The following is a 22193-nucleotide window of genomic DNA, read 5'->3' as shown; positions in this document are numbered from 1 at the left end:
CAGATTAGCCTCAAGTCAAACTGCTGAAATCATAATTGTTAATTTAACCAGTTTATGCATGATGATCAAGTAAATCTGAAAAAGAATTGTTGTGATTTGATCGTCATCACAACCTACTGTAGCAACAGCTTCATTACTTAAGTTGGGCGAAGCAGGCTGTTTTACTTCACTTAAAGCCTTTACCCGCTTCTTTCTCTTTCTTTTCTTTGATCAGCCATTCTAAAGCTTTCACCGAGCAATCATGTAACGATGATATGTTTTCTGTGTCTGAAATAGTAATTTATTAGTCTTTAAATAGTAGTATTGGTTCGAAAATTAGTATTATTTTTGTTCAAAAAAATTACTATATATATTTTATATTTTATTTAATATTTTTAGAGCATGTATGCTAATTTTTATAGATAAAAAGTAAGTAATGAATATTTTTAGAAAATTTAGATAATTAGTGAATTATGGTGTTATATTAATTAAAGAATTTGAGGAATTTATTTTTATGGGGTAAATTTAAGAATTTTATGGAGATAAATAATATTTTTGAGAAATTTAATTGGAGAATATTTTTAGCCATTAGATTAGATTACCATTAACTAAATCTTAACCACCAAATTATGGTAAATGACTAAAAAGCCCTTTAATAAAGTCAACTCAAATAATTGAGCTACCATTTTCTCTTCTTCTTCTTCCCCTTTTGGCCGTTAACTCCTCCTCCTCCTCCTTCTTCTCTTTGTTTTTCTTCGCTTCCTAGCTAAATCCACCAAATTCACTCTATTTAACTTGATTTAATCAATAAATCCTAGAGATTATAGCTTGAAAAGTGATTTTTAGTGACTAAGTTTAAGAAATTTGGAGAGTTACTACTTAAGCCAAGTAAGTGATCACTTCCTTCCTGCAGATTAAGGATTTCAAAATTCCTTCTTTTGTTTGCTTTTATATTCCATTCCTTCATATTTAGTCTGTTTTCTCCTTGTTGTTTTCCATTTCTCATTTTGATTCCAAAACCACAATCTTTTCTCCTCTCTGTTCTTTTTATGTTAATTGCTTATTATTAGTTGATTTTCTTTCCAATTCTCAATCTTTTTCCTGTCCTGAAAGTTTGTTTTCTTATTCCTACAAAAAAAAAAAAAAAAAAAACCAATTAAGGAGCAAATGGAAACAGTTGTGGAAACTGGAGTAACAAAAGTTACAGAACCGTTGGTTGATTCAGTATTGCGTCAAATTGGGTATATATGGAACTACCAGGACAACCTCCAGAGCTTGAGAGCTCAAGTACAAAACCTGAAAGATGAAATGCAAGTTTTGAAGCATGACATGGAGAATGCTAGACAAAAAGGAGAACAAATTGAAGATGTCGTGAAGAACTGGCTGAAAGATGCGAATGAGAAAATTGAAGCTTCAGAGAAAATTTTGGAAGATAATGACAGAGCAAATCATTTTTGCTTTATGGGATGCTGTCCTAATATGAAGACTCGCCACCAGCTCAGCAGAAAAGCAAATAAAAAGACACAAGTTCTGGTTGAGGTTCGAAAAAATCGCAAGTTTGACAAAATCTCCTACCGCACTGCTCTCAAGGGGATAGGCCCTCCTAAGGATTATGAAGCCTTTGAATCCAGAATGCGAATTTTGAACCAACTGCTGGAGGCTCTAAAAGATGTTGATGTTACTATGATTGGGGTGTATGGAATGGGAGGTGTGGGCAAGACAACACTAGCAAAAAAGCTTGCCAAACAAGTTGTGGAAGATGGAATTTTCAAGGTGGTGGTTATAGCAACGGTAACCTCTAATGTAGACTTGAAAAGAATTCAACAAGAGATCGCAGAGTGGTTAAGGTTCCCTCTTGAAGCGGAGCTCACCGCAGTGAGGGCAGCTTTGTTATGCTCAAGACTGGAACAGGAGGAGAAAATTCTTGTAATTCTTGATGACGTTTGGGCACAAATCAAACTAGAAGATATCGGAATCCCTCTTGGCACCGAACATAAAGGATGCAAGATACTGATGACATCCAGAAATCGAAATGTATTGCATGAGATGGGCATAGAGAGGAATTTCAATCTTGAAGTTTTAGAGGATGAAGAGGCAAGGCAATTATTTGAGAAGAAGGTGGGAACTCTAAAACATTCGCAGATAAAACCTATGACAGATGAAGTTGCAAAGAGATGTGCAGGTTTGCCAATTTCAATTGTGGCAGTTGCAACAGCATTGAAAAATAAGGGGTTGGAAGAATGGAAGGATGCCTTGGAACGCCTGAAAAGGTCTGGTGAGGATGATATGGATAAGCAAGTTCATTCTTGTTTTGATTTAAGCTACAGATATTTGGAAAATGATGAAATCAAATCACTGTTGCGCTTAAGCGCATATTTATTTCTTAGCGGTAGAGTAGACCAATTGCTGAAATATGTTTTGGGCATGAGTTTATTCAAGCGATGCAGAAACTTAGAGGAAACAAGAAATAGACTTCATAAGTATGTTAATGACCTCAAATCCTCATGTTTACTGCTAGAAGGTGAGAGGGATGGAGAATTCAAAATGCACGACGTTGTTCGCAGTTTTGCTATTTCAACTGCATCTAGGGATCATCACTTCTTCGCTGTAGCAGATGACAAGGTATTAGAATGGCCACCTAAATCTAAACTTGAACAGTGCACTGCAATCTCTCTGTATTTTACTGAAATTCCTGAGCTTCCGACAACACTTGAATGCCCGCAACTGCAATCATTTCTACTAGTTTATCCTGCTTTGGGTCTCTCGTTAAGAATCCCAGATGACCTTTTTACTATGACAACAGAACTGAAAGTTTTGGATTTAACAGGCATAAGTTTATTGTCACTACCTTTGTCAATTCAAATTCTTGAGAATCTTCAAACCTTGTGTTTGGATGATTGTAAGTTGGAAGATATAAGTATAATCGGAAAGCTCAAGAAGTTACAAGTTCTCAGCCTTATGAGCTCTGATATTGTTCGATTGCCAAGGGAATTGGAGCAGTTGACTCATCTGCGACTTCTAGATTTGACCAACTGTTCTAGCCTAGAAGTGATTCCGCGCAATGTCCTGTCAAAGTTAGTCCGACTGGAGGACTTGCGTATGGGTAACAGCTTTGTCCAATGGGAGGGTGAAAATCAAGGTGGTGTAGGGAAAAATGCTAACCTCTCTGAATTGAAGGCTCTATCAAATCTTGTCGCTCTAGACATACACATTACTGATGCAAACATAATGCCTAGAGATTTGTTCCCTGAAAATCTGGAGAGATTTGGAATATTGATTGGGGATGGGTGGAATATTGATTTGTTCTCTGATATGTATGCAACGTCAAAATTGTTGAAACTCAAGCTTAACACAAGTGTTAACCTTGAGGGAATGAAAGTCTTATTGAAGACAACTGAACATCTACATTTGGATGAGCTGAACGGTGTAAAAAATATCCTCCATGAGTTAGACGAAGAAGGTTTTCCATACTTGAAGAAACTCTACATCCAAAATTGTCTTGATATTGAACATATTATAGACTGGAGGAGGATGAACCATTTCATTGCTTTCCCCAAGTTGGAGTCATTATTTCTACAAAATTTAAAGAAATTGGAGAAGATTTATCACGGCCGTTATGGGATGGGGTCTTTCAGCAATTTAAGAGAATTAAAGGTCAGAAATTGTAATGTATTGAAGAATCTCTTTTCGTTCTCTATGCTCAAGGGTCTTGTGGTGCTCGAAAAAATAAATGTAAGCCGTTGTGAAATTTTGAAAGAGATTGTTGCTTTGGAAACAAGAGAAGATTCTGAAATTAAGTTGCCACAGTTACGCAAATTGAAATTGAAGCATTTACCTCAGCTTACATGCTTTTGCTCCCAAGGGGATGTGCCTTCCATTTCCCAAAAGCCAGCAACAGCTTCTACGAGCTCTGGAGAGGTCATATTGGAGGATGAATCTGCAACTCTTTCGCTACTTTTCAGCAAAAAGGTACGCTCCATATCCTTTTTCTGGTCGGATTTTTTTTTTTAAGTTAAATTATACGTAGAAGTAATATTAATAACTAAATACAAATACGGTTTATTTCTCATGTAATAAGTGGAAATACTTGACAATACATTTCTCTGAACTTAATAATAATTAATTAATAGTTAATAATATTAAGTATATTAATTTAAATTTTATATTGCTACGTATATAATTAATATATATCATATTTATTATAAAATATCTAAAGTTTTTTTTTTTAATTAGTATTATATATAGGGTAAATTATTATTTAGTCCCTCAGGTTTTACATAATTAATCAACTAATCCTAAGTTTTGAGCAAATATTGAGCTAGTCCCTCAGGTTTAACCCCGTCTAATTAAAAGGTTCTTCCGTCCAAAAAGTTGATTTTTTTCCGTTAATTGAAGACTAAAAGACTAAAATACCCCTCCCTAGCTGACGTGGACCATAAGGGAAAATTATTATCTAGTCCCTCAGGTTTTACATAATTATCTAACTAATCTCAAGTTTTGCACAAATATCTAACTAGTCCCTCAGGTTTAACTCCGTCTAATTGAAAGGTCCTTCCGTCTGAAAAAGTTAGTTTTTTTCCGTTAATTGAAGACTAAAAGACTAAAACACCCCTCCCTAGCTGACGTGGACCAGTATGAAGCGATAATGATATACCTAGTTTGTTTCCCTTTTGTTCCTTCCATGCCATAATGATATAACTAGTTTATCTTTTGCACAGATAACCTTGCATTAAATATTAATATTTATATTCAAAGTTATGAAATTATAATAATATAGGTGGCAATAATAATTACTTTTTTTATCTATAAATAACTATTATTTTAGAGCCGGTGTTTTCTCCACAAATATCTTTTTTTTAAGAATATTAATGAGTAATTAATTTTTTTTTTCAATTTTATCCTTATTTATATTAAATTTAATAATTATTTTTATAATTTTCCAAAATCATATAACATCTCCTCTCTTACTTAAGGTTACGTAATAAAATTAATTAATATTTTGTTATAATTTATAAGAATAAATTTACTTAATTACCATAAAAACATTAAAAGTATTTATGAATAGATGGAATACTTTGTTTTTTTTTTTTTATAGATTTTATCAATGATAATAGTAATGTTTCTTGATAAAATTTGCATATTAAATATGAATAAAATAGAAAATTATGTTTATTACTTTTTTTCTAAAAAAGAAACTATGATGATAATTTGGGGTAAAAAGAAAAATGAGGTATTTACTTTTTTGAAGAAGTATTTACTTTCATGATTCACTTAAATTTAATAATATTTAATTAGAACATCAAATTAATTTTTTATCCTTTTTTTAATACTATTTTTGTTCCATAATATTTGTCAGATTTGAGAAAATAGTTTGTTCTAAAATATTTATCTTTTAAGGAAAATTATTATTTAGTCTTTTAGTTTATACAATTCCCTCCCTTATCGCTTCATACTGGTCTACGTCAGTTAGGGAGGGGTTTTTTAGTCTTTTAGTCTTCAATTAACGGAAAAAAACTAACTTTTCGGACGGAAGGACCTTTCAATTAGACGGAGTTAAACCCGAGGGACTAGTTAGATATTTGTGCAAAACTTGAGATTAGTTAGATAATTATGTAAAACCTGAGGGACTAGATAATAATTTTCCCTTATGGTCCACGTCAGCTAGGGAGGGGTGTTTTAGTCTTTTAGTCTTCAATTAACGGAAAAAAATCAACTTTTTGGACGGAAGAACCTTTTAATTAGACGGAGTTAAACCTGAGGGACTAGCTAGATATTTGCTCAAAACTTGGGATTAATTGGTTAATTATGTAAAACCTGAGGGACTAAATAATAATTTACCCTTATATATATTAGGTTTAAAAACTGTTATTGTTAATATTTCTTACTTAATTTCCAATACATAACAATCCTTCAATAATAGGAAACTAAGCTAACCAATTAAATTAAAAGTTTTCGATAATAATTTTCTATTCTATGTTTTAGGCACTAAAATTAATGCAATTATTAAATTTAAGCATGTCCATTACCATATTAGTATTTTTTGGAGTTGACAGTACTCAAATTTACTTTTCTTGAAACACAAACTGTGTCTACAGATTCAATTCCCCAATTTGGTAGATCTGAAATTAGCTTCAATCAATGTGGAGAAGATATGGCCCAATCAACTTACAGAATTATCTCCATGGATTACAAACTTAACAAGATTGATTATTGACACCTGCGAGAATTTAAGTTATTTATTCACATCTTCTATGGTTGAAAGCCTCGCGAAACTCATACACATTGAGATAAGGGATTGCAAATCCATGAAAGAAGTCATAGTTACAAACCGAGAAGAAATGAAGAGCATAATGCTATTCCCTAGACTGGACTCCATCAAGCTCAAAGGACTTCCGAGTCTCAGAAGATTTTGCACTGCGAAGTTCATAGAATGTCCCTCCTTGAAACACTTGCGGATAAAGAATTGCCCGCAACTCCAAGCATTTATCTCTAGTTCCAGAAGTACATATGCGGGAACTAGCGGACAAGCAAACTCAACTCTCTTTGATGAAAAGGTTATTTCCTTCTTATCTGTTCACGTTCATCTTTTAGTTTTCAGAATTTGATGTTAACTCCATGAAATTTTTACTTCAGATTTTGTTTCCCAACTTGGAAAATCTGCGTATCACGAACATGCACACATTGAAGATGATATGGAACGATGAACTCTGTGTGGATTCCTTTTATAGATTGAAAGTACTCGAAGTAGAGCATGGAAAAGAACTATTGAAAGTTTTTCCATCTAAACAGTTGCTGAGATTCAAGAACTTAGAAAGATTGATGGTTAAGGATTGTAATTTAGTGGAAGAGGTATTTGATCTCCAAGTATTGATGAAAATACAAGAAGAAACAGATGTTGCAGCAACCACTCAGACTCAATTGAGATATTTGATTGCAAGAGAACTCCCAAATTTGAAGAATGTATGGAATGGGGATCCTAGTGGAATTTTGTCCTTTCATAACCTACAAAATGTGCATGCATGGGATTGTCCAAATTTGAAAGAGCTATTCCCATTTTCAATAGCTCAAAGTCTTCCACAACTTGAACTGCTGAATATAGATGGTTGCGGGATGGAGGAAATTGTTGCCAAAGAGGAAAGAGCAGAAGCAACTCCTAAGTTTACATTTGGTCGACTGAAGTCCTTATACCTTTGGAGATTAAATGGATTAAAGTCTTTTTACTCAGAAAACCACATCTTAGAATGTCCGCAGTTAGAAAAATTGAGTGTCTATGGCTGTGATAAATTGGAAATTTTTACTTCAGAACCTGGGGATTTGCAAACAATGGATTTGGAGAAGCAGGAGACTCAATTGAAGATTCAGGTTCCGCAGCCATTTTTTTCATTTAGAAAGGTATGTAAGAAAATGTGTTTTTTTCAATTTTAATATTTTACAAGAAAAATTTTTTAAAAACTTATAAAACAAAATATTTTTCCTTTTGAACAAATTTTGATTTATTCGTTTGAGTTCGTAATCATATAACTGTATTCCTATAAACGGACTATTAGCTCAACTTGATTTCTAATCAATGGTTTCCAGATTATTCCCAACTTGAAGCATTTATCATTAGGGAACAAGGACACCTCAACGATTCGTCAAGGCCAGTTTCCAGCACACAAACTAGAATTTCTTGAATTGAGTTGTTTTCTTGATGGTTCAACAGATTCTGCATTTGGTCTCATTCATAAATTTCCAAATATTAAAAAGCTTACTCTGGCAACTTCTTCCTTCAAAGTGCTATTCCAACATAGTATTCTTGGTGAAGCTGAAGGGGCTCTCGCTCGGCTGCAATTCTTAAAACTGGAAAACCTTCCGCACATGAGCCATATTTTGAGTGAAGATTGCCCACCTGACCAAGTTTTCCAAAATCTTGAAGCTTTAAAAGTATGGGTTTGCCCCAGTTTGATTATCTTGGCACCGTCAACCGCATCTTTCCAAAACCTTTCTACTCTTGATGTTCGGCGCTGTGATCAACTAGTCAACCTAGTAGCATCCTCTACTGCAAACAGTATGGGGAACCTCACGAAATTGACTGTAAGAGATAGCAATATGCTGAAAGAAATTGTAGCCAACGAGGGAAATGAATACCAATCCCATTCCCAACCTCAGATTATTCTCAGTAAATTGGTAACTCTAGAGCTCTGTGGCTTGAAAAACCTGACTAGCTTCTGCTCAATTGCAAGTTGCACCATCAAACTCCCATCTTTGAATGATTTAGTTGTGGCACAGTGCCCCAACATGAAGATTTTCTCTCAAGGAGTCATAACCTCACCAGAGCTAAAGAGAGTCTATCAGACACAGGATAGAGATAAATGGCTTTGGATTGGGGACCTGAATACCACCATAAAACAATTGTATGAAGAAATGGTAAGTTTGATAGCAATCTCTCCTGCTAAATTCCGGATGTCTATTTGTTTCTTGTCCATGAGAATAATTAATTTGTTACAGACTTACAATCACTAAAGCACAATTTTGCTTTCTAGGTTGGATTTAGTGGCCTGCAGCATTTGAAACTCTCAGAATTTCCCCGATTAAACAAATCTGGCACGACCAACTTCCCGTACAGTTATTCTGCAATTTAAATACGCTGGTGATCGATGATTCAGATTTACCTTTAGCTCAGTTCCATCCAATCTAATACCATTTTTGGGTAAATTGGAAGAGCTTGAGGTAAGAAATTGTGATGCAGTAGAACGAATATTTGGTCTAGAATGGCTAAATCTGAGTGGATTTGTTGGACATTTTTCAAAGTTAACAAGCTTGACTGTGCATGGTTGTGGCAATTTAAAATATCTTTTATCATCATCAATGATTAAAAGTATTGTGCATCTCCAAAGAATTGAGATATGTGATTGTAAAAAGATGGAGCAAGTAATAGTCGGGGACGGTTCAGAAGAAGAAATGAGGATGCTACTACGTGAACTAGGGTTCCTGAAACTTGGAGGTCTCCCGAAACTCACACGATTCTGCACATGTGATTTGATTGAATGTCCTGCATTAAATGAGTTGCAAATTAAAAATTGCCCTGTACTGATGACATTTGTCTCCAGTTCTGCAAGTGCAGTCATGGCAGCAAGCAGTGAACGTGAAATATTGGACTATACACTCTTTAATGAAAAGGTGATCTCTTTTTCTAATTATCTAAAAAGATTGTCTTCATTCCTGTTATATGGTTCGGTTAATTTGTTTATTTAGCTGGTGTACTTTCGTGTTCTATTTTCATCATATTAGTAATGGAGTATGATTTTGTGATGCAGGTTGCATTCCCCAACTTGGTGCAAGTGCAAATTTCCAATGCAGATGCTTTGAGAAAGATCTGGCATAACCAACTCCACTCAGATTCTTTCTACAAATTACGGGTAATGAAGGTGGAATATGGCAATCAACTAGTGCACATTTTTCCATCTAACATATTTAAGAGACTCGAGAATCTCGAGGATGTGGTCATAAGGAATTGTGATTCGCTAGACGTGGTCTTCGATCTCCAAGAGCTGGTTATAAATATAACAGAATCAATAACGAGTGAATTGAGAGATTTGGATATTCAAAACCTCCAAAATTTGAAGCATGGTGGATTAAGGATCCCCAACAAGCTCTCTCCTTTCCTAACTTGAGTTCAGTTTATGTTTCGGACTGTCCAAGCCTGAAAAACCTGTTTCCAACTTCCATTGCTAAAAATCTTCTCCAACATAAAATACTTTACTTAGATGATTGTGGCTTGAAAGAACTTGTTACAAAGGAGGAAGGAGCGGAAACAAATCCTAAGTTTGCATTTCCTCAACTCAAGTCCTTGGACTTGTGGAGATTAAATGAGCTAAATTGTTTCTATCCTGGATCTCACACACTAGAATGTCCAGTTTTAGAAAAGTTGGTTGTCTTTCATTGTGACAAATTGGAGACTTTAACCTTTGAACCAGTTGACAGCAACTTGCAAGAAACACAAATGGAGAACCCGCTTTTCTCATTTAGAGAGGTACCTGTGGTCCTCAATCCCTATATTAAAGAAAATCTAAGCACAACGAGTTTTTTTCTTAACATGTCTGCAAACTATTTCAATTTGTCTTTTTTTCCAGATCATCAACAACTTGGAGCATTTATCGCTAACAAGAAAGGATGCAACATCGATATTGCAAGGCCAGTTTCCAGAACACCTCTTTCACATGCTGAAAGTCATTCAGATAAATTGCTATCACGATGAATCTGCAGTTTTTTCCATTTGATCTCCTTGAAAGATTCCACAGCACGGAAAAACTTCTTGTAGGATGCAGTCAATTCAAAGAGTTGTTCCCACATGAAGGACATGTAGGTAAAGAAAACTATGTTAAGATTGTGGAGAAGATACGGCACTTAGAGTTGGATGGTCTTGCCAATTTAGAACATATTTGGAACCAAGACTCCCAGCTAGACAAAGTTCTTCAGTCTCGATAAATTCTAGATGTTTCGGGGTGTGACAGTTCGATTACTTTAGCACCATCCTCAGCTTCTTTCCAGAATCTGACAACTATGTATGTAAAATCTTGCAAAGTATTAGCAAGTTTGATGACATCCTCAACAGCAAAAAGTCTTGTTCAGCTTACAAGATTGAGTGTAAGGGAATGCGATATGCTGATAGAAATAGTTGCCAGCGAAGGAAATGATGGATGAAGAGAGGAGATCATCTTCAACAAATGAAGAAGTCTGGAACTGATTTCTTTACCCAGCCTTGTTAGCTTTTGTGCAGCAGAGCACAGCTTCAAGTTTCCCTCTTTGACACTAGTAATTGTTGAGCAGTGCCCCAAGATGCAGGTTTTCTCAAATGGAGTCTTAAGCACGCCAAAGCTACAAACTTTAAGAGTGACAGAAGAACTAGAAGATGAAGGACGTTGGAATGGCAATCTTAACGCCACCATACAACAGTTGTTTACAGAAATGGTATGTTTTCTGAATTAAATATTCATTTCCTTTAATGAATAGGTAGGTAAGTGCCTGCGTTACTAGTTCAAGAAATCACACAATTCATTAAAAGACCAAAAAAGGAAAACCATTCCTCAAGCATTATCTGACTTTATTGCCTCTGCTGCATATATTGCATGGTCGCCAGAATGCAGAGGAAGATCAATCGCCATCTATCGAGTGCTGAAGGCGTAGAAAGTCGATTTTCGTTGTGATACGAGGCAGTAGAGGCAAATGGTGTACTCTATTGATTTATGAAATGGTGGAGGATCATTTTATTTCCATGTTGTTGCTGCTGTGAAGCTCTCTCTATATTTGTATTTATTAAAAGGATTCTGATATTCATCTTAATATTTGTAATTATACTAGAAATTTTTCACACAATTGCATTAACTTAAATTTGTTTTAAATAAATCTATACACGAGATTCTCCATGGCAAAACATCCCTCTTTCTACAATACCAGAAAAATATTCAGCCCAAACTTTGATCTCCTTCAGGTTCAATTCAAATCCAAACACTAGGCCCTCGGACTAGTCATGTGTTCACAATCCATGGGCCTCAGTTTTCACAAGCCCGTTTTAAGTATACGAACTTTGCTATAGCTCAAGTGAGTTTTAATTGCTTACTTGACCTCGGTTTTAAAAAATGTTGCAAAGACTTGAAGTTAACATTATTAAATTGTAATTAAAAACTTAAAATCAAATTAAACCCGATTAATTTAAATGAATTCAAATTTAGTAAATTCTTTCTTGACATATTAATATTAATATATATTTAAAATTCAGCTTCTGAACTTTAAACCCTTAAAATACTCGGATTACTATATATAAAATAATGAATACAATCCAATTCTATACCTGAAAATTTCGAGATTTGAGTGGATACGAAGTTATAAACAGAAACATGTCTAAGTCGTGGTTTCCAGTACATAAGCAGTAATCTGGATGTGCAAAAATGAAACCATCTCCACATTTTTTAACAACTCTGATGCTGCAGGCATTTCCTTCAAATATTAAACCTCCCCATACTTGCCTGCAACTATTTTGTTAGGCTGACAATTACTGATACAATGCATGGAAGAAGGTACAATAATAAAGCACCAAGCACTGATGATAGTGCAAGTATTAGGAAACAAATTGTCCTCTACTGATTTTTAACTTGCGCGCTCTAATGGGGAATTAAACAGAAAAGGTAAATAGATTTAACAAGAAGTTAGCGATAGGACATAGACGGCCCTGCAAATGAGTACTGAGATGAAACAGGCGTGTTGGCTCAAGGGTCAAATCTTGGATTTTGATGATTAATACAAAACAAATAAATTTAAATTATATTATTTGTGCTAATTTTATTTTATGTAGAATTTCTATGAAAAGAAACCATACAAGGCAGGTCTTACATTGAGTGTGAAGATTTCGAAGAACCTAGTAGCTAGGTATTTAGGAAACTTTGTAGGATAGAGAGAAAATCCATATATGAGCACAAAAAAAAAAATTTTTTTTCTTCTCTCAAAAATATTTTTCGGAAAATTAGTTTTCTTCAAAATAATTTATTTTCGAAAATATTCCCTTAAATCGAAAAGATTTGTTTCCCTAAAAACTAAAGAGATTTCTTCTCTAATGTTTTTGGTAATACAAATCATACTCTTTTCGGAAATATATTTTGATAGATCTAAAGTACTTAAAATTATTTTCTTACCTTAAAAACGAAAGAGAATCTCTTTCGGTTTTAGCAAGAGTGTTGGCTCAAGGGTCAAATTTATCTTGAGATTTTGATGATTATACAAAACAAATAAATTTAATATTCTTGTATGTGCTAATATTATTTTATGTAGAAATTATTGTTGAAAATTATTGAAGAAATGAAGTTCCTACATCCCAAGATTTTTATTTGAAGACCATGAAGATTAATGAAGATATTTTCTATTGGTTAGTATTATAATAAGTCTTAGGAAATTATTGTAGGATAGAGAGTAAATGATATTATAAGCACAAATCTATTTTATATCTCTCAAAATTGTTTTGAAATGTTTTTGAATAAATTTATTAAGAGGATATAGCCAAAATCTTTACTCTTCACGTTTTTCCATCTAAAATATCTTTGGAGTAAATATTCTTGGTAGCTATTAAATGAAATTCTGCAAAAAGTATTTTCTGATCTAAAAAACAGTTTCTGATTTAATACAGCTATCTGTTTCTGATACAGCTGGCTGTTTCTGATATAAATGTTACACTGTTTTCTAAACTGATTTAATACAGCTATCTGTTTCTGATATAAATGTTACACTGTTTTCTAAACTGAACCTTTCATCTTCAAACCTTGCATGTGTGAATATTAAATATGGTCAAACAGCCCTTTTAATTGCAACCCATGCATTGCCTCGTTAGTTTAAAAAACATCAGAGTCTTTATTGCTCATTAAAGCAAAAATAATCTCAATGTTAACTTCAAAAGAGAATATCATCTTTTCATATAAAAACCATTTCCTCTTTTAAAAAGACGGGTTTTGCAAAAGAGTATGAGTCCATTGTTCAAAGTTTAAATCTCTCTAAGCTCTCTCTTCAATCCCCCTATTTCTTTTCGTCTTTTTGCTTCAAGAAAAATTTTTAAGAGAAAAGAAAATTTATTAACAACATTTTCTGAAGAACAGTTCTAATCTTTAAATCTATTTTCTAAATTCGTTTTATGTTCTTCCTGTGCTTATATTTGCATTTCTCTCTGTCTATATAGATTTTGTAATCTGTCGTAGACAGACTCTTTATTTGAAAAATTTTTATGTAATAGCTTAGGTGAAAAGCTATGGTGTTATAGGTTATCAAGCGACCTTCTCTTTGTGTGAGATTCTAATGTCTTGATTTGAGTTTCTGATCTCTGCAAAATCAGAAAGGGGTTGAAATTAACTAGAACCTTTGAAAAATCTAGTGGGATAAAGGTTAGATCTAGGTGTTGATCTATTTCCTTGTATTGTTGGTTTGTCTCTTACCCTTGAAAAGAGATAACATAGTGGATGATCTCAAGATGCGTCTTGGGGAATGGATGTAGGCGAGTTAGTACCGAACCACTATAAATCTCTGTGTTTATCTTCTTTTACTTTCTGAAGTTCTGCTTGATTATATTCTATTTACGCAACTGTTAATTTGTTTAGAAATGCGATGTTATTAATGAGTTTCTGATTCTAATCGTGAATAAGCTTTATCTCTGTGGAACATTAGAACTCTGGATTTCTGTATTGTGATTATACCAAGTTCTAATCTGTCCTTCTATATTCAGTATAATTCACAATATGAATTATAATCAGTTTTCTAATCTTGCTTAAAACTTTGTGAAGCTGTTCTAATCACAATAGCTGTTCTTCACAGAGTCTTTCTAAACTTGTTTATGCTTTGTGAAGTAGTTCTAAATGCAATAACTATCATTCACAGAGTTATTCTAAAATTGTTTAAGCTTTGTGAGGCAGTTCTAAATGCAATAATTGTTCTTCACAGAGTCTTTCTAATCGTGCAATAAGCTTTGTGAGGAAGTTCTAAACTTGATAACTATCTCTCACAAATGCTTTCTAATTCCGCTGCAATAGAATTCTGATTTTTATTTTTGAAAGCTAAATTTTTAGAAAACCCAATTCACCCCCCTCTTGGGTTGTGCCATATATAAACGGGACCCACAAAGAGTATCCTTCCGCAAAAATATCCTTCCAAAATAAACGTTATCAAAAATCTTTTCTAAAAGAAAAATCGGGTTTTATTCTCTTACCAAAAAGGGATAAAATAATTTATGGTAACAAAGATTTTCACATCTTCTAAAATAAGGAAAGAAGATATTCTGATCTCTTTCCAAAAGTGACAGCTCCTTTGTTTCCTATATATAGGAACACTCACGCCTTAAAACATTTGGTGAAGTAAGAGTTTTGTTTTAAGAGTACTCTCTCATTAAACGAATCTTTATCTCTCAAAACTTACTCTCTACCCCCATTTTCTTTTCATCTCTACACTTAACGTTTTCATATTTAAAGTGAAAAGATTTTTTACATTTTCTTTTGAAAAATGATTCTATGTTCTAATCGATCTTCTAATCTGATAAAATTGTTTTTCCTGTGCTTATATAGGCGTTTCTTTCTGTCTATTTAGATTGTGTAATCTATAGTAGACATGCCCTTTATTTGTTAAACTTTTGTGTGTAATAACTTAGTTAGAAGCTATTGAGATAGAGGTTATCAAGCGACCTTCTCCATGTGTGGGATAGTAATGTCTTGAATCGAGTTTTCTGTACTCTGCCAAAAACAGAAAAGGGTTGAGGTTAACTAGAACCTTTGGAAAATCTAGTGGGACAAAAGGGTAGATCTAGGTGTTGATTTATTGCCTTGTACTGTTGGTTTGTCTCTTACCCTTTAAAAGAGATAACTTAGTTGCGGATCTCAAGATGCGTCTTGGAGAGTGGATGTAGGCGAGTTAGTGCCGAACCACTATAATTCTCTGTGTTGATCTCTTTATTTTTGAAGTTTGCTTGATACTATCTTTATAACACTTCTATTTGATTTTCATTAAGAAACGCTAATATTGTTATTAATTCAGATGTTCTAAAATGGTAATAAATTATATCTATTCTGAACCTTAAAACTCTGGTATTCTAATACAGTGAATATACCATGTTCTAACTGTTGTTCTATTCACAGTATATTTCACTGATTGAGTTTCTATTTAATGTTCTAAACTTTATGAGGATGTTCTAATCTTGATAGCTCTCCATCATAAAGTTATTTCTGATAATTGATTAAGGCTTTGTGAATAAGTTCTGAATTTAATAACTGTCCTTCACATAAGCTTTATATGATTTCTCAAACTTTATGAGAAAGTTTCAATTTCTATAACTTCCCTTCATAAAGAAGTTTTGATAGTGTAAAAGTCAGTGAGAAGCTGTTCTAATCAATAGCTGCACTTCGCACAGACTTTCTATCTTTTATAATTAGAACATTGTGAGGATATTCTAATCCATATTCTATTCTTACAAAGTTCTGTGTGTTTTTCGCTGTGCTTAGAATTCTAATTCTTATTTAGAATTTCTAAAATTTATTTCAGTTTTTAGAAAACCCAATTCACCCCCTCTTGGGTTATGCCATATATATATATTCGGTACCCACAAGGCGGTGGTGCGATTTCTGGTTTGGCTCCTTGGTATGTCTTCCTATAATCTGGTAGTGGATCAATAGCATACTTTAAGTACAATTTATCCATTTGATCAGTCTCTCTCCTATGTAGAGGATCAGCTTCAGTTAAATAAGTCTCTTTCAGACTATCAGAATAATAGGAAGCTGAAGAAACTTCTTCGCGCCTTGGGGGCAGCACATATGAGCTCGCAGAAGCACCGAGTTGATAAGAATAATATGGATCCCTTGTATACGAGTCTAACGCAGTAATAGCAGAACCAGATGCTGCTGCAGAAACTGAAGGAGCTGCAGGTGGCAATTCACTTCTACCACTAAGATTATATGTCTGAAACTCTCTTTGAGCCAAGTACAGGGGATCAGCAAGAATGGATGCTCTATGCATGGGAACAGTATCACCATACATAGCAGCTGGCTGTCTAAGAAGCTGCTCTCTTTCCAGATCCTTCTGGTATAGATCTAGGGTATTAGAAGGAGCACCACGTAGAGGAGTCACGTTTCTTCGCTCTCTTTGAAGACCATAAGTACGATAATCCTTTTCACTCATGTATAAATCGCGAGAAGTTTCCTCTTTATGTCTTAATACCACCTCCTGGCGCCCAATACCCTGATCCCTTTCATGAGGGACTACAGGATAACTCCTACCATCACCACTAACTCTGGCAAATGTTTCCGGATCTGAAAGACGTCGCAAATCTCTCTGCCCCTCACAAGCTTCCCTATCTCGCATAGTTGCCTTTGCTGGGGAATGGATAGGCACTGTAGCTGACTGCACTGACTGAAATATGGCAGATCGGAAAAGTTCACTGAGCTTCCTAACCTGAAAGGGAAATTTTGTAAAATCATGAATGATAAACTGTGAAAATAGAGAATAACCATAAAACTACCAGGTTAAACAAGTAATTCTCACTTGTCGAACAGTAAGTTCTATCTTGAACTTGTTCTTCTCATCGTAGTTGTCCTTTATAGCCCTCTTGAAGACACTCTCAGGGAGTGGAAAACAATCCTTATGGATACTGAAACGTACCTGAACTTCAAAGATATCAGTCTACAGATCTAACTAAATTGGTGAAGAAAACAACAATGTATACCGAGATAAGTTAGACTGGATATACTAAAACATAACCTGAACTGGGAAGGACCCACCAAAAGCCTTGGGCTCCAGTCTCATCCCACCAGAAGATGAAGCTTTATAAATTCCATACATAAGTCTAAGATCAAAATCATAGAGGAAAACCTTTAGTCCAGGTTTCACACCCAGCACAAGGTCTTTTTTACTTCCTGTTACTCCCATGACTTGATATCGGAAACAATCTGGCTTGGTCTTTGCACTACACATAAAGATCAAACCACCGAGCTTCTCCTTTCTTTCATCTCTTTGACTCTTTTCCTTCAAATCAAGCTTTCCTTTGTTTCTTTGACTCCTCGAGTTCTTATCTGTATTGCCAGGCTTTCCTTCACTGCTTAAGTTACTCCCGTTCCTACTTGAACCAGCAATCCTTTCTTGGCTCTTTTGAGTCTCCAGGTGCTTTGCATTGTGCTCTTCATGGGCACCTTTCTTTTTAAGTTTCTCTTCCCTAGAATTTGGGTTCTGGTCATTCTTGTGCTCCTGTCTGTTACCTTCCTTCACATCAGGTTTTCCTTTGTTTTTTTGACTCCTCGAGCTCTTATCTGTACTGCCAGGCTTTCCTTCGCTCCTTAGGTTACTTCCGCTCCGACTTGAACCAGCAACCCTTTCTTGGCTCTTTTCAGTCTCTTGGTGTTTTGCATTGTGCTCTTCATGGGCACCTTTATTTTGTCCCTTTTTCTCAGAATTTGGGTTCTGATCATTCTTGTGCTCTTGCCTGTCACCTTCCTTGTTCTCTTGGACAACATTGTTATTCTTCTTCTTTCTGTTTCTTCCCCAAGTTCGTGGATTATCTTTAGCTTTCTTGACCTTCAATGATTTCTTCTTAACTTCAGATTTGGCCCTCAATGATTTGGGGTTTATTTTTTTGGATGATTCTGGTTTAATTGGTGTTTCACCAGGATTCCCAGATTCCTTATTTTGCATTGCACTTGATGGTGATTCGGTGGAGGTTTCCACAGGATTCTTAGCTTCCTCATTGTTTTTTTCAGGTGATACTGATGTAGCTTGTGCTTCAGCAGAATTGCCTGAATCTTTATTGGCATTATCTTGTTCCATGTACCCTATGAAATTGTATAGGGGAGAAAAATACCCGATACTTTTTGGCATTTCTTTTATTGTAAGTTACACATGATTTATTAGCTCAAAATTAAAAGTGGAATTATCTTTTTGGAAGATGTAACTTTTTTTGTATGAAGTATCAATCCTTTTGTACAGCTGATATTTAATAGATAAGCCAAAATTAAAGTTCTGTATTTATGTTAAGCTAGATTTGACTTAGCAGTTTCAGTGCTTTCGCCATTTCACATATCCAGTTATTCCTTTGCAAATATGTTTGATATTCACCACTATAAGGTGCATTTTTTGGCTTTCTGTTTTTTCAGTTTTATGTATCCATTTCTGTCCTAGTGCAGGCATTGTCTTCTTTGTATATATGGGACAATTGCCCTTGGGTTGGTTCTTGCAGGAAGATTGAAAGAATTAAGGGTTGTATATATTTTGACTAGTAAAATTAACTTTAGTTATCTTCTAGTTGATGGCAGTTATGCTTGTGAATGTAATGTCTAACTTTTCCTTATTTGCAGTTTACTATGGCTTTGAAAATTCATTTAGTAGTCTAGCTCCACATGTTGTACAGGTAGACATGATGAATTCTTACCATTCTTCTCTGGCAATTTATTGCACTTTTCTATTTATGTTTTCATTAATTGTTATTTTCTGTTTGCAGTGGCTGTTGGGCTCATATAACACACAAATACTTCTTATGGTGTTTCTTGCCATAGTTTCTCTCTTATTAGCAGGATTCTTTGGGCACCATGCCAACCTGTGTCGCATGAATACCACGATTAATGAGGTCTGGTCTAGTTTCTCTGTAATTTGTTCAACTAGTTTTATCTTTTCTCTTGGAAATAGATGAAGCAAGGACATAGGCAGAATAATTTATAAAATGGGAGAAGCACATACTATCCCTGATTCCATATCTTTTTTATGGGTCGAAAATGGAATCAACTGTGTTGTTGAACAATGAATAACTACCACAACTGCAGTGCTATACATGTTTGCCTCTTCTGGTTAATTTCAGGACAAAAACATTGCATCTTAATTCTTAAATAACTTCACGTGACTTTGAGAAGTTTATGTAAAGTAGTTTCCTTCCCTCAGGCTTATTTGTGGTGAGTTCAATAATCGGTTCTGCAATGTCAGTAAGGATCAAACTCTTTCCCATGAGAGTTCTTGTGATGGCTGTATCGATCTTTACATGTGATGTTATTAAAGTAGTTGATGTAATTTGTTGTTTTTTTTTTTCTTTTTTTAATCAAATTATTTCTGGTAGTTTATGGTAATTAAAGCCATGCCTCTCCCTCACTCTATTGGCAGATTCAAATTGTTGCCTTACTTCTTTTGGTAAACAATTAATCCCTGAAACTTACATCTCTGTGTTCTTTGACTTTTTGGTTGGGATTTACAGACCTTCAAGTGGCAAGAGTACCTTGTCTGGCAAAAGAAGGTAAATGAAGCAAGGGTTAGTGCCGCGGCACTAAAAGCAAGCATCAGTGAGATTGGTGACAAAACAAAGCATTCAGAGAGCAAATGTAGAGGCTTTTGCCGGAGATCACCCCTCAAAGATGCTGAGGTTTTAGTTAAGAGAAACGTGTATGATAAGGGATTCTTTCACAATCTTTGTGAGGTAATATTTCCGCTGTCAACAAGACCATCATGTTTGAGTAAAAAATCAAAGTCTCGCTGAGATAGTTGTGATCAAGCATTAACTGGGTAGTTTCTATAGCTTTTCCCTTGATTGGAGCTTGAACCCATACTGCATGTTCAATATATTATAATAGAACATAATGGAATGTAATTCAATATGATAAAAAGATAATAAAATAATAAACTATTCCATTGCGCTCCATTATATATTACCAAACATGCATGTAGAGAATGCTGTGAAGCTTATATTTTATTTGCTGATGGAATAGGCAAAAATATAAGCAGCATAGCATATGGCCTTCACCTTGCAGAGTGAAGTTTGATGGCTATTTTAGTGCAGAGACATTACTTATTCTGTAAGAAGAACATTGGGAGATTTTGCTTAATGCTTAAGCGTGTATATTATTATTTTTCTTTTATAGATTCGATGAGGTTTTAAATGGAGGAAGGGTTGATTTAAAGGTCAGCATGTATACTTCATTTATGTTTTTCTTTTGGACTAATGCATAAATTTACTTTTAAAGTTTAGGTGGATTTGCCTTGTGGCACCCTCAATTTTGCAAGGGAACCTATCATGAACTTAGACTTTCACTTTTTAATAATAATTATGTCTCTACTCAAAATAAAATAACTTTGTAAGAATTCAATTATAATTCTGCATTTTTACATTTTATTTTGGTAAGGAGTATAATTATTACTGAAATATGAAGGTGTAAGATTATAATAGGTCTTCCGCAAACTTGAGAGGGTGTCACAAATCGCATAAACTTCAGAGATAATACTATGCGTTCGACCTTTTTATTTTTTATTTTTTATTTTTTATTTTTTTGCAAGTGGTACATCTCTCTTTGGAGTAGGGCGATGGCCTTTCTAGCTTCTCATGTTATGATTGGTCTTGTCTTCCCCAAAATTTTTTTTAGGTTCACGACTTGCAACGTTACCATCTACGAACTATTCTATTCCATAATTTAAATATTTAAAACTATAAATTGTGAGCAGAAAAGTAAAAAAAAAAAAAGAAAATTCCCTTTTAAAAAAGGACAATTGTCTTTCGTGGAATTTATCTTGGGAATAAGGCTCAATTTGTTTATTCCACTTAGCAAACTATAATTTACTTAAAAATTAGTTTTTTATATAATTTATCTCTTGAACTTACACAAAAAAAAAAAAAAAAAAGAAAAAGCTTATTTTAAAAAAAAAATTATTCTAAATATTTTTAATTAATAAAAATAATTTAAAAGTTTAGACTTAAAAAAGAAAAAATAATTTTAAAAATTACAATATAATTAAACAAAATAATTACATTGCTTTCAAATTCTGAAGATAAATTATACGAAAAGATTTTTGATATTTCAAAGAGCAAATTGGATTGGAAGTTAAAAGTTTATATATATAATGGTTCGATTGGATTGGATGGTTTTCAAAACCATATAACCAAACTAAAAGCTCAAGTTTTTAAATTTTACGAAAGCAAATCAAATCATCAATTATTGAAAACCACAGTTTTAGATCCATCAATTTCAGCAGTGAGATGAATACCCTTGTCCTGTGAAGCAATTTGGCCTCGCTGCATTTATTAGTGTCTTCAATGTCAAAATGATCATGTGCATGTAGGCCATACTATAATCAATCAACAACTTTGAGTTTTGTTACATTTTTTTTTTTTTTTGTTTGTATTGAGGTCAATGTTTTTCTTCTGTATTATAATCGAATGATAATAATAAGAAATTACATTTTGTGTGTAAACAAGCAGATTAGCCTCAAGTCAAACTGCTGAAATCATAATTGTTAATTTAACCAGTTTATGCATGATGATCAAGTAAATCTGAAAAAGAATGGTTGTGATGTGATCGTCATCACAACCTACTGTAGCCTCTTCTGGTTAATTTCAGGACAAAAACATTGCATCTTAATTCTTAAATAACTTCACGTGACTTTTAGAAGTTAATGTAAAGTAGTTTCCTTCCCTCAGGCTTATTTGTGGTGAGTTCAATAATCGGTTCTGTAAAGTCAGGAAGGATCAAACTCTATGCCATAAGAGTTCTTGCGATGGCTGTATCGATCTTTACAAGTGATGTTATTAAAGTAGTTGATGTAATTTGTTTTTTTTTTTTTCTTTTTTTAATAAAATTATTTCTGGTAGTTTATGGTAATTAAAGCCATGCCTCTCCCTCTCTCTATTGGCAGATTCAAATTGTTGCCTTATTTCTTTCGGTAAACAATTAATACCTGAAACTTACATCTCTGTGTTC

General features: G+C 34.0%; 2 protein-coding genes and 1 pseudogene across 3 annotated transcripts; 2 read left to right on the top strand and 1 right to left on the bottom strand.

The window, feature by feature from the left end:
• The first annotated feature begins 691 nt into the window (after nt 1–691).
• On the top strand, nt 692–11392 carry LOC105647840 (uncharacterized; annotated as a pseudogene). The gene is made up of 8 exons (XR_016319507.1): nt 692–3948; nt 6075–6533; nt 6613–7371; nt 7558–8385; nt 8502–9138; nt 9276–9991; nt 10092–10929; nt 11099–11392. The product of XR_016319507.1 is annotated as an uncharacterized LOC105647840 (transcript).
• Nucleotides 11393–16023: 4631 nt separating this feature from the next.
• Nucleotides 16024–18302, bottom strand: LOC149498637 (uncharacterized). The gene is made up of 3 exons (XM_089717361.1): nt 17233–18302; nt 17017–17133; nt 16024–16926 (listed from the first exon to the last, which is right to left on the bottom strand). The coding sequence occupies exons 1-3, from the start codon at nt 18289–18291 to the stop codon at nt 16024–16026; spliced, it is 2079 nt and encodes a 692-aa protein (XP_089573487.1). The 5' UTR covers nt 18292–18302.
• Nucleotides 18303–20158, top strand: LOC149498636 (putative protein S-acyltransferase 17). Its single transcript, XM_089717703.1, has 4 exons — nt 18303–18352; nt 18648–18871; nt 18962–19087; nt 19703–20158. The coding sequence occupies exons 2-4, from the start codon at nt 18770–18772 to the stop codon at nt 19979–19981; spliced, it is 507 nt and encodes a 168-aa protein (XP_089573829.1). The 5' UTR covers nt 18303–18352; nt 18648–18769; the 3' UTR covers nt 19982–20158.
• Nucleotides 20159–22193: the final 2035 nt, after the last annotated feature.

The sequence above is a fragment of the Jatropha curcas genome, chromosome 2, assembly GCF_041381405.1.
Source record: "Jatropha curcas cultivar XTBG-Jc1 chromosome 2, XTBG_Jcur_1.0, whole genome shotgun sequence".
NCBI lineage: Eukaryota > Viridiplantae > Streptophyta > Magnoliopsida > Malpighiales > Euphorbiaceae > Jatropha > Jatropha curcas.
The sequence above is the reverse complement of the archived record's forward strand: the minus strand, read 5'-3'. Positions and strand labels throughout refer to the sequence as shown.

Coding starts and splice junctions, on each gene's coding strand:
- LOC149498636 (XM_089717703.1), top strand. CDS start 18,770: ATGGCAGTTATGCTTGTGAATGTAATGTCTAACTTTTCCTTATTTGCA. Junction 18,872..18,961: donor TAGCTCCACATGTTGTACAG/GTAGACATGATG, acceptor TTCTGTTTGCAG/TGGCTGTTGGGCTCATATAA. Junction 19,088..19,702: donor TGAATACCACGATTAATGAG/GTCTGGTCTAGT, acceptor TGGGATTTACAG/ACCTTCAAGTGGCAAGAGTA.
- LOC149498637 (XM_089717361.1), bottom strand. CDS start 18,291: ATGGAACAAGATAATGCCAATAAAGATTCAGGCAATTCTGCTGAAGCA. Junction 17,134..17,232: donor GTGGGTCCTTCCCAGTTCAG/GTTATGTTTTAG, acceptor TTTGAAGTTCAG/GTACGTTTCAGTATCCATAA. Junction 16,927..17,016: donor TAGAACTTACTGTTCGACAA/GTGAGAATTACT, acceptor TTTCCCTTTCAG/GTTAGGAAGCTCAGTGAACT.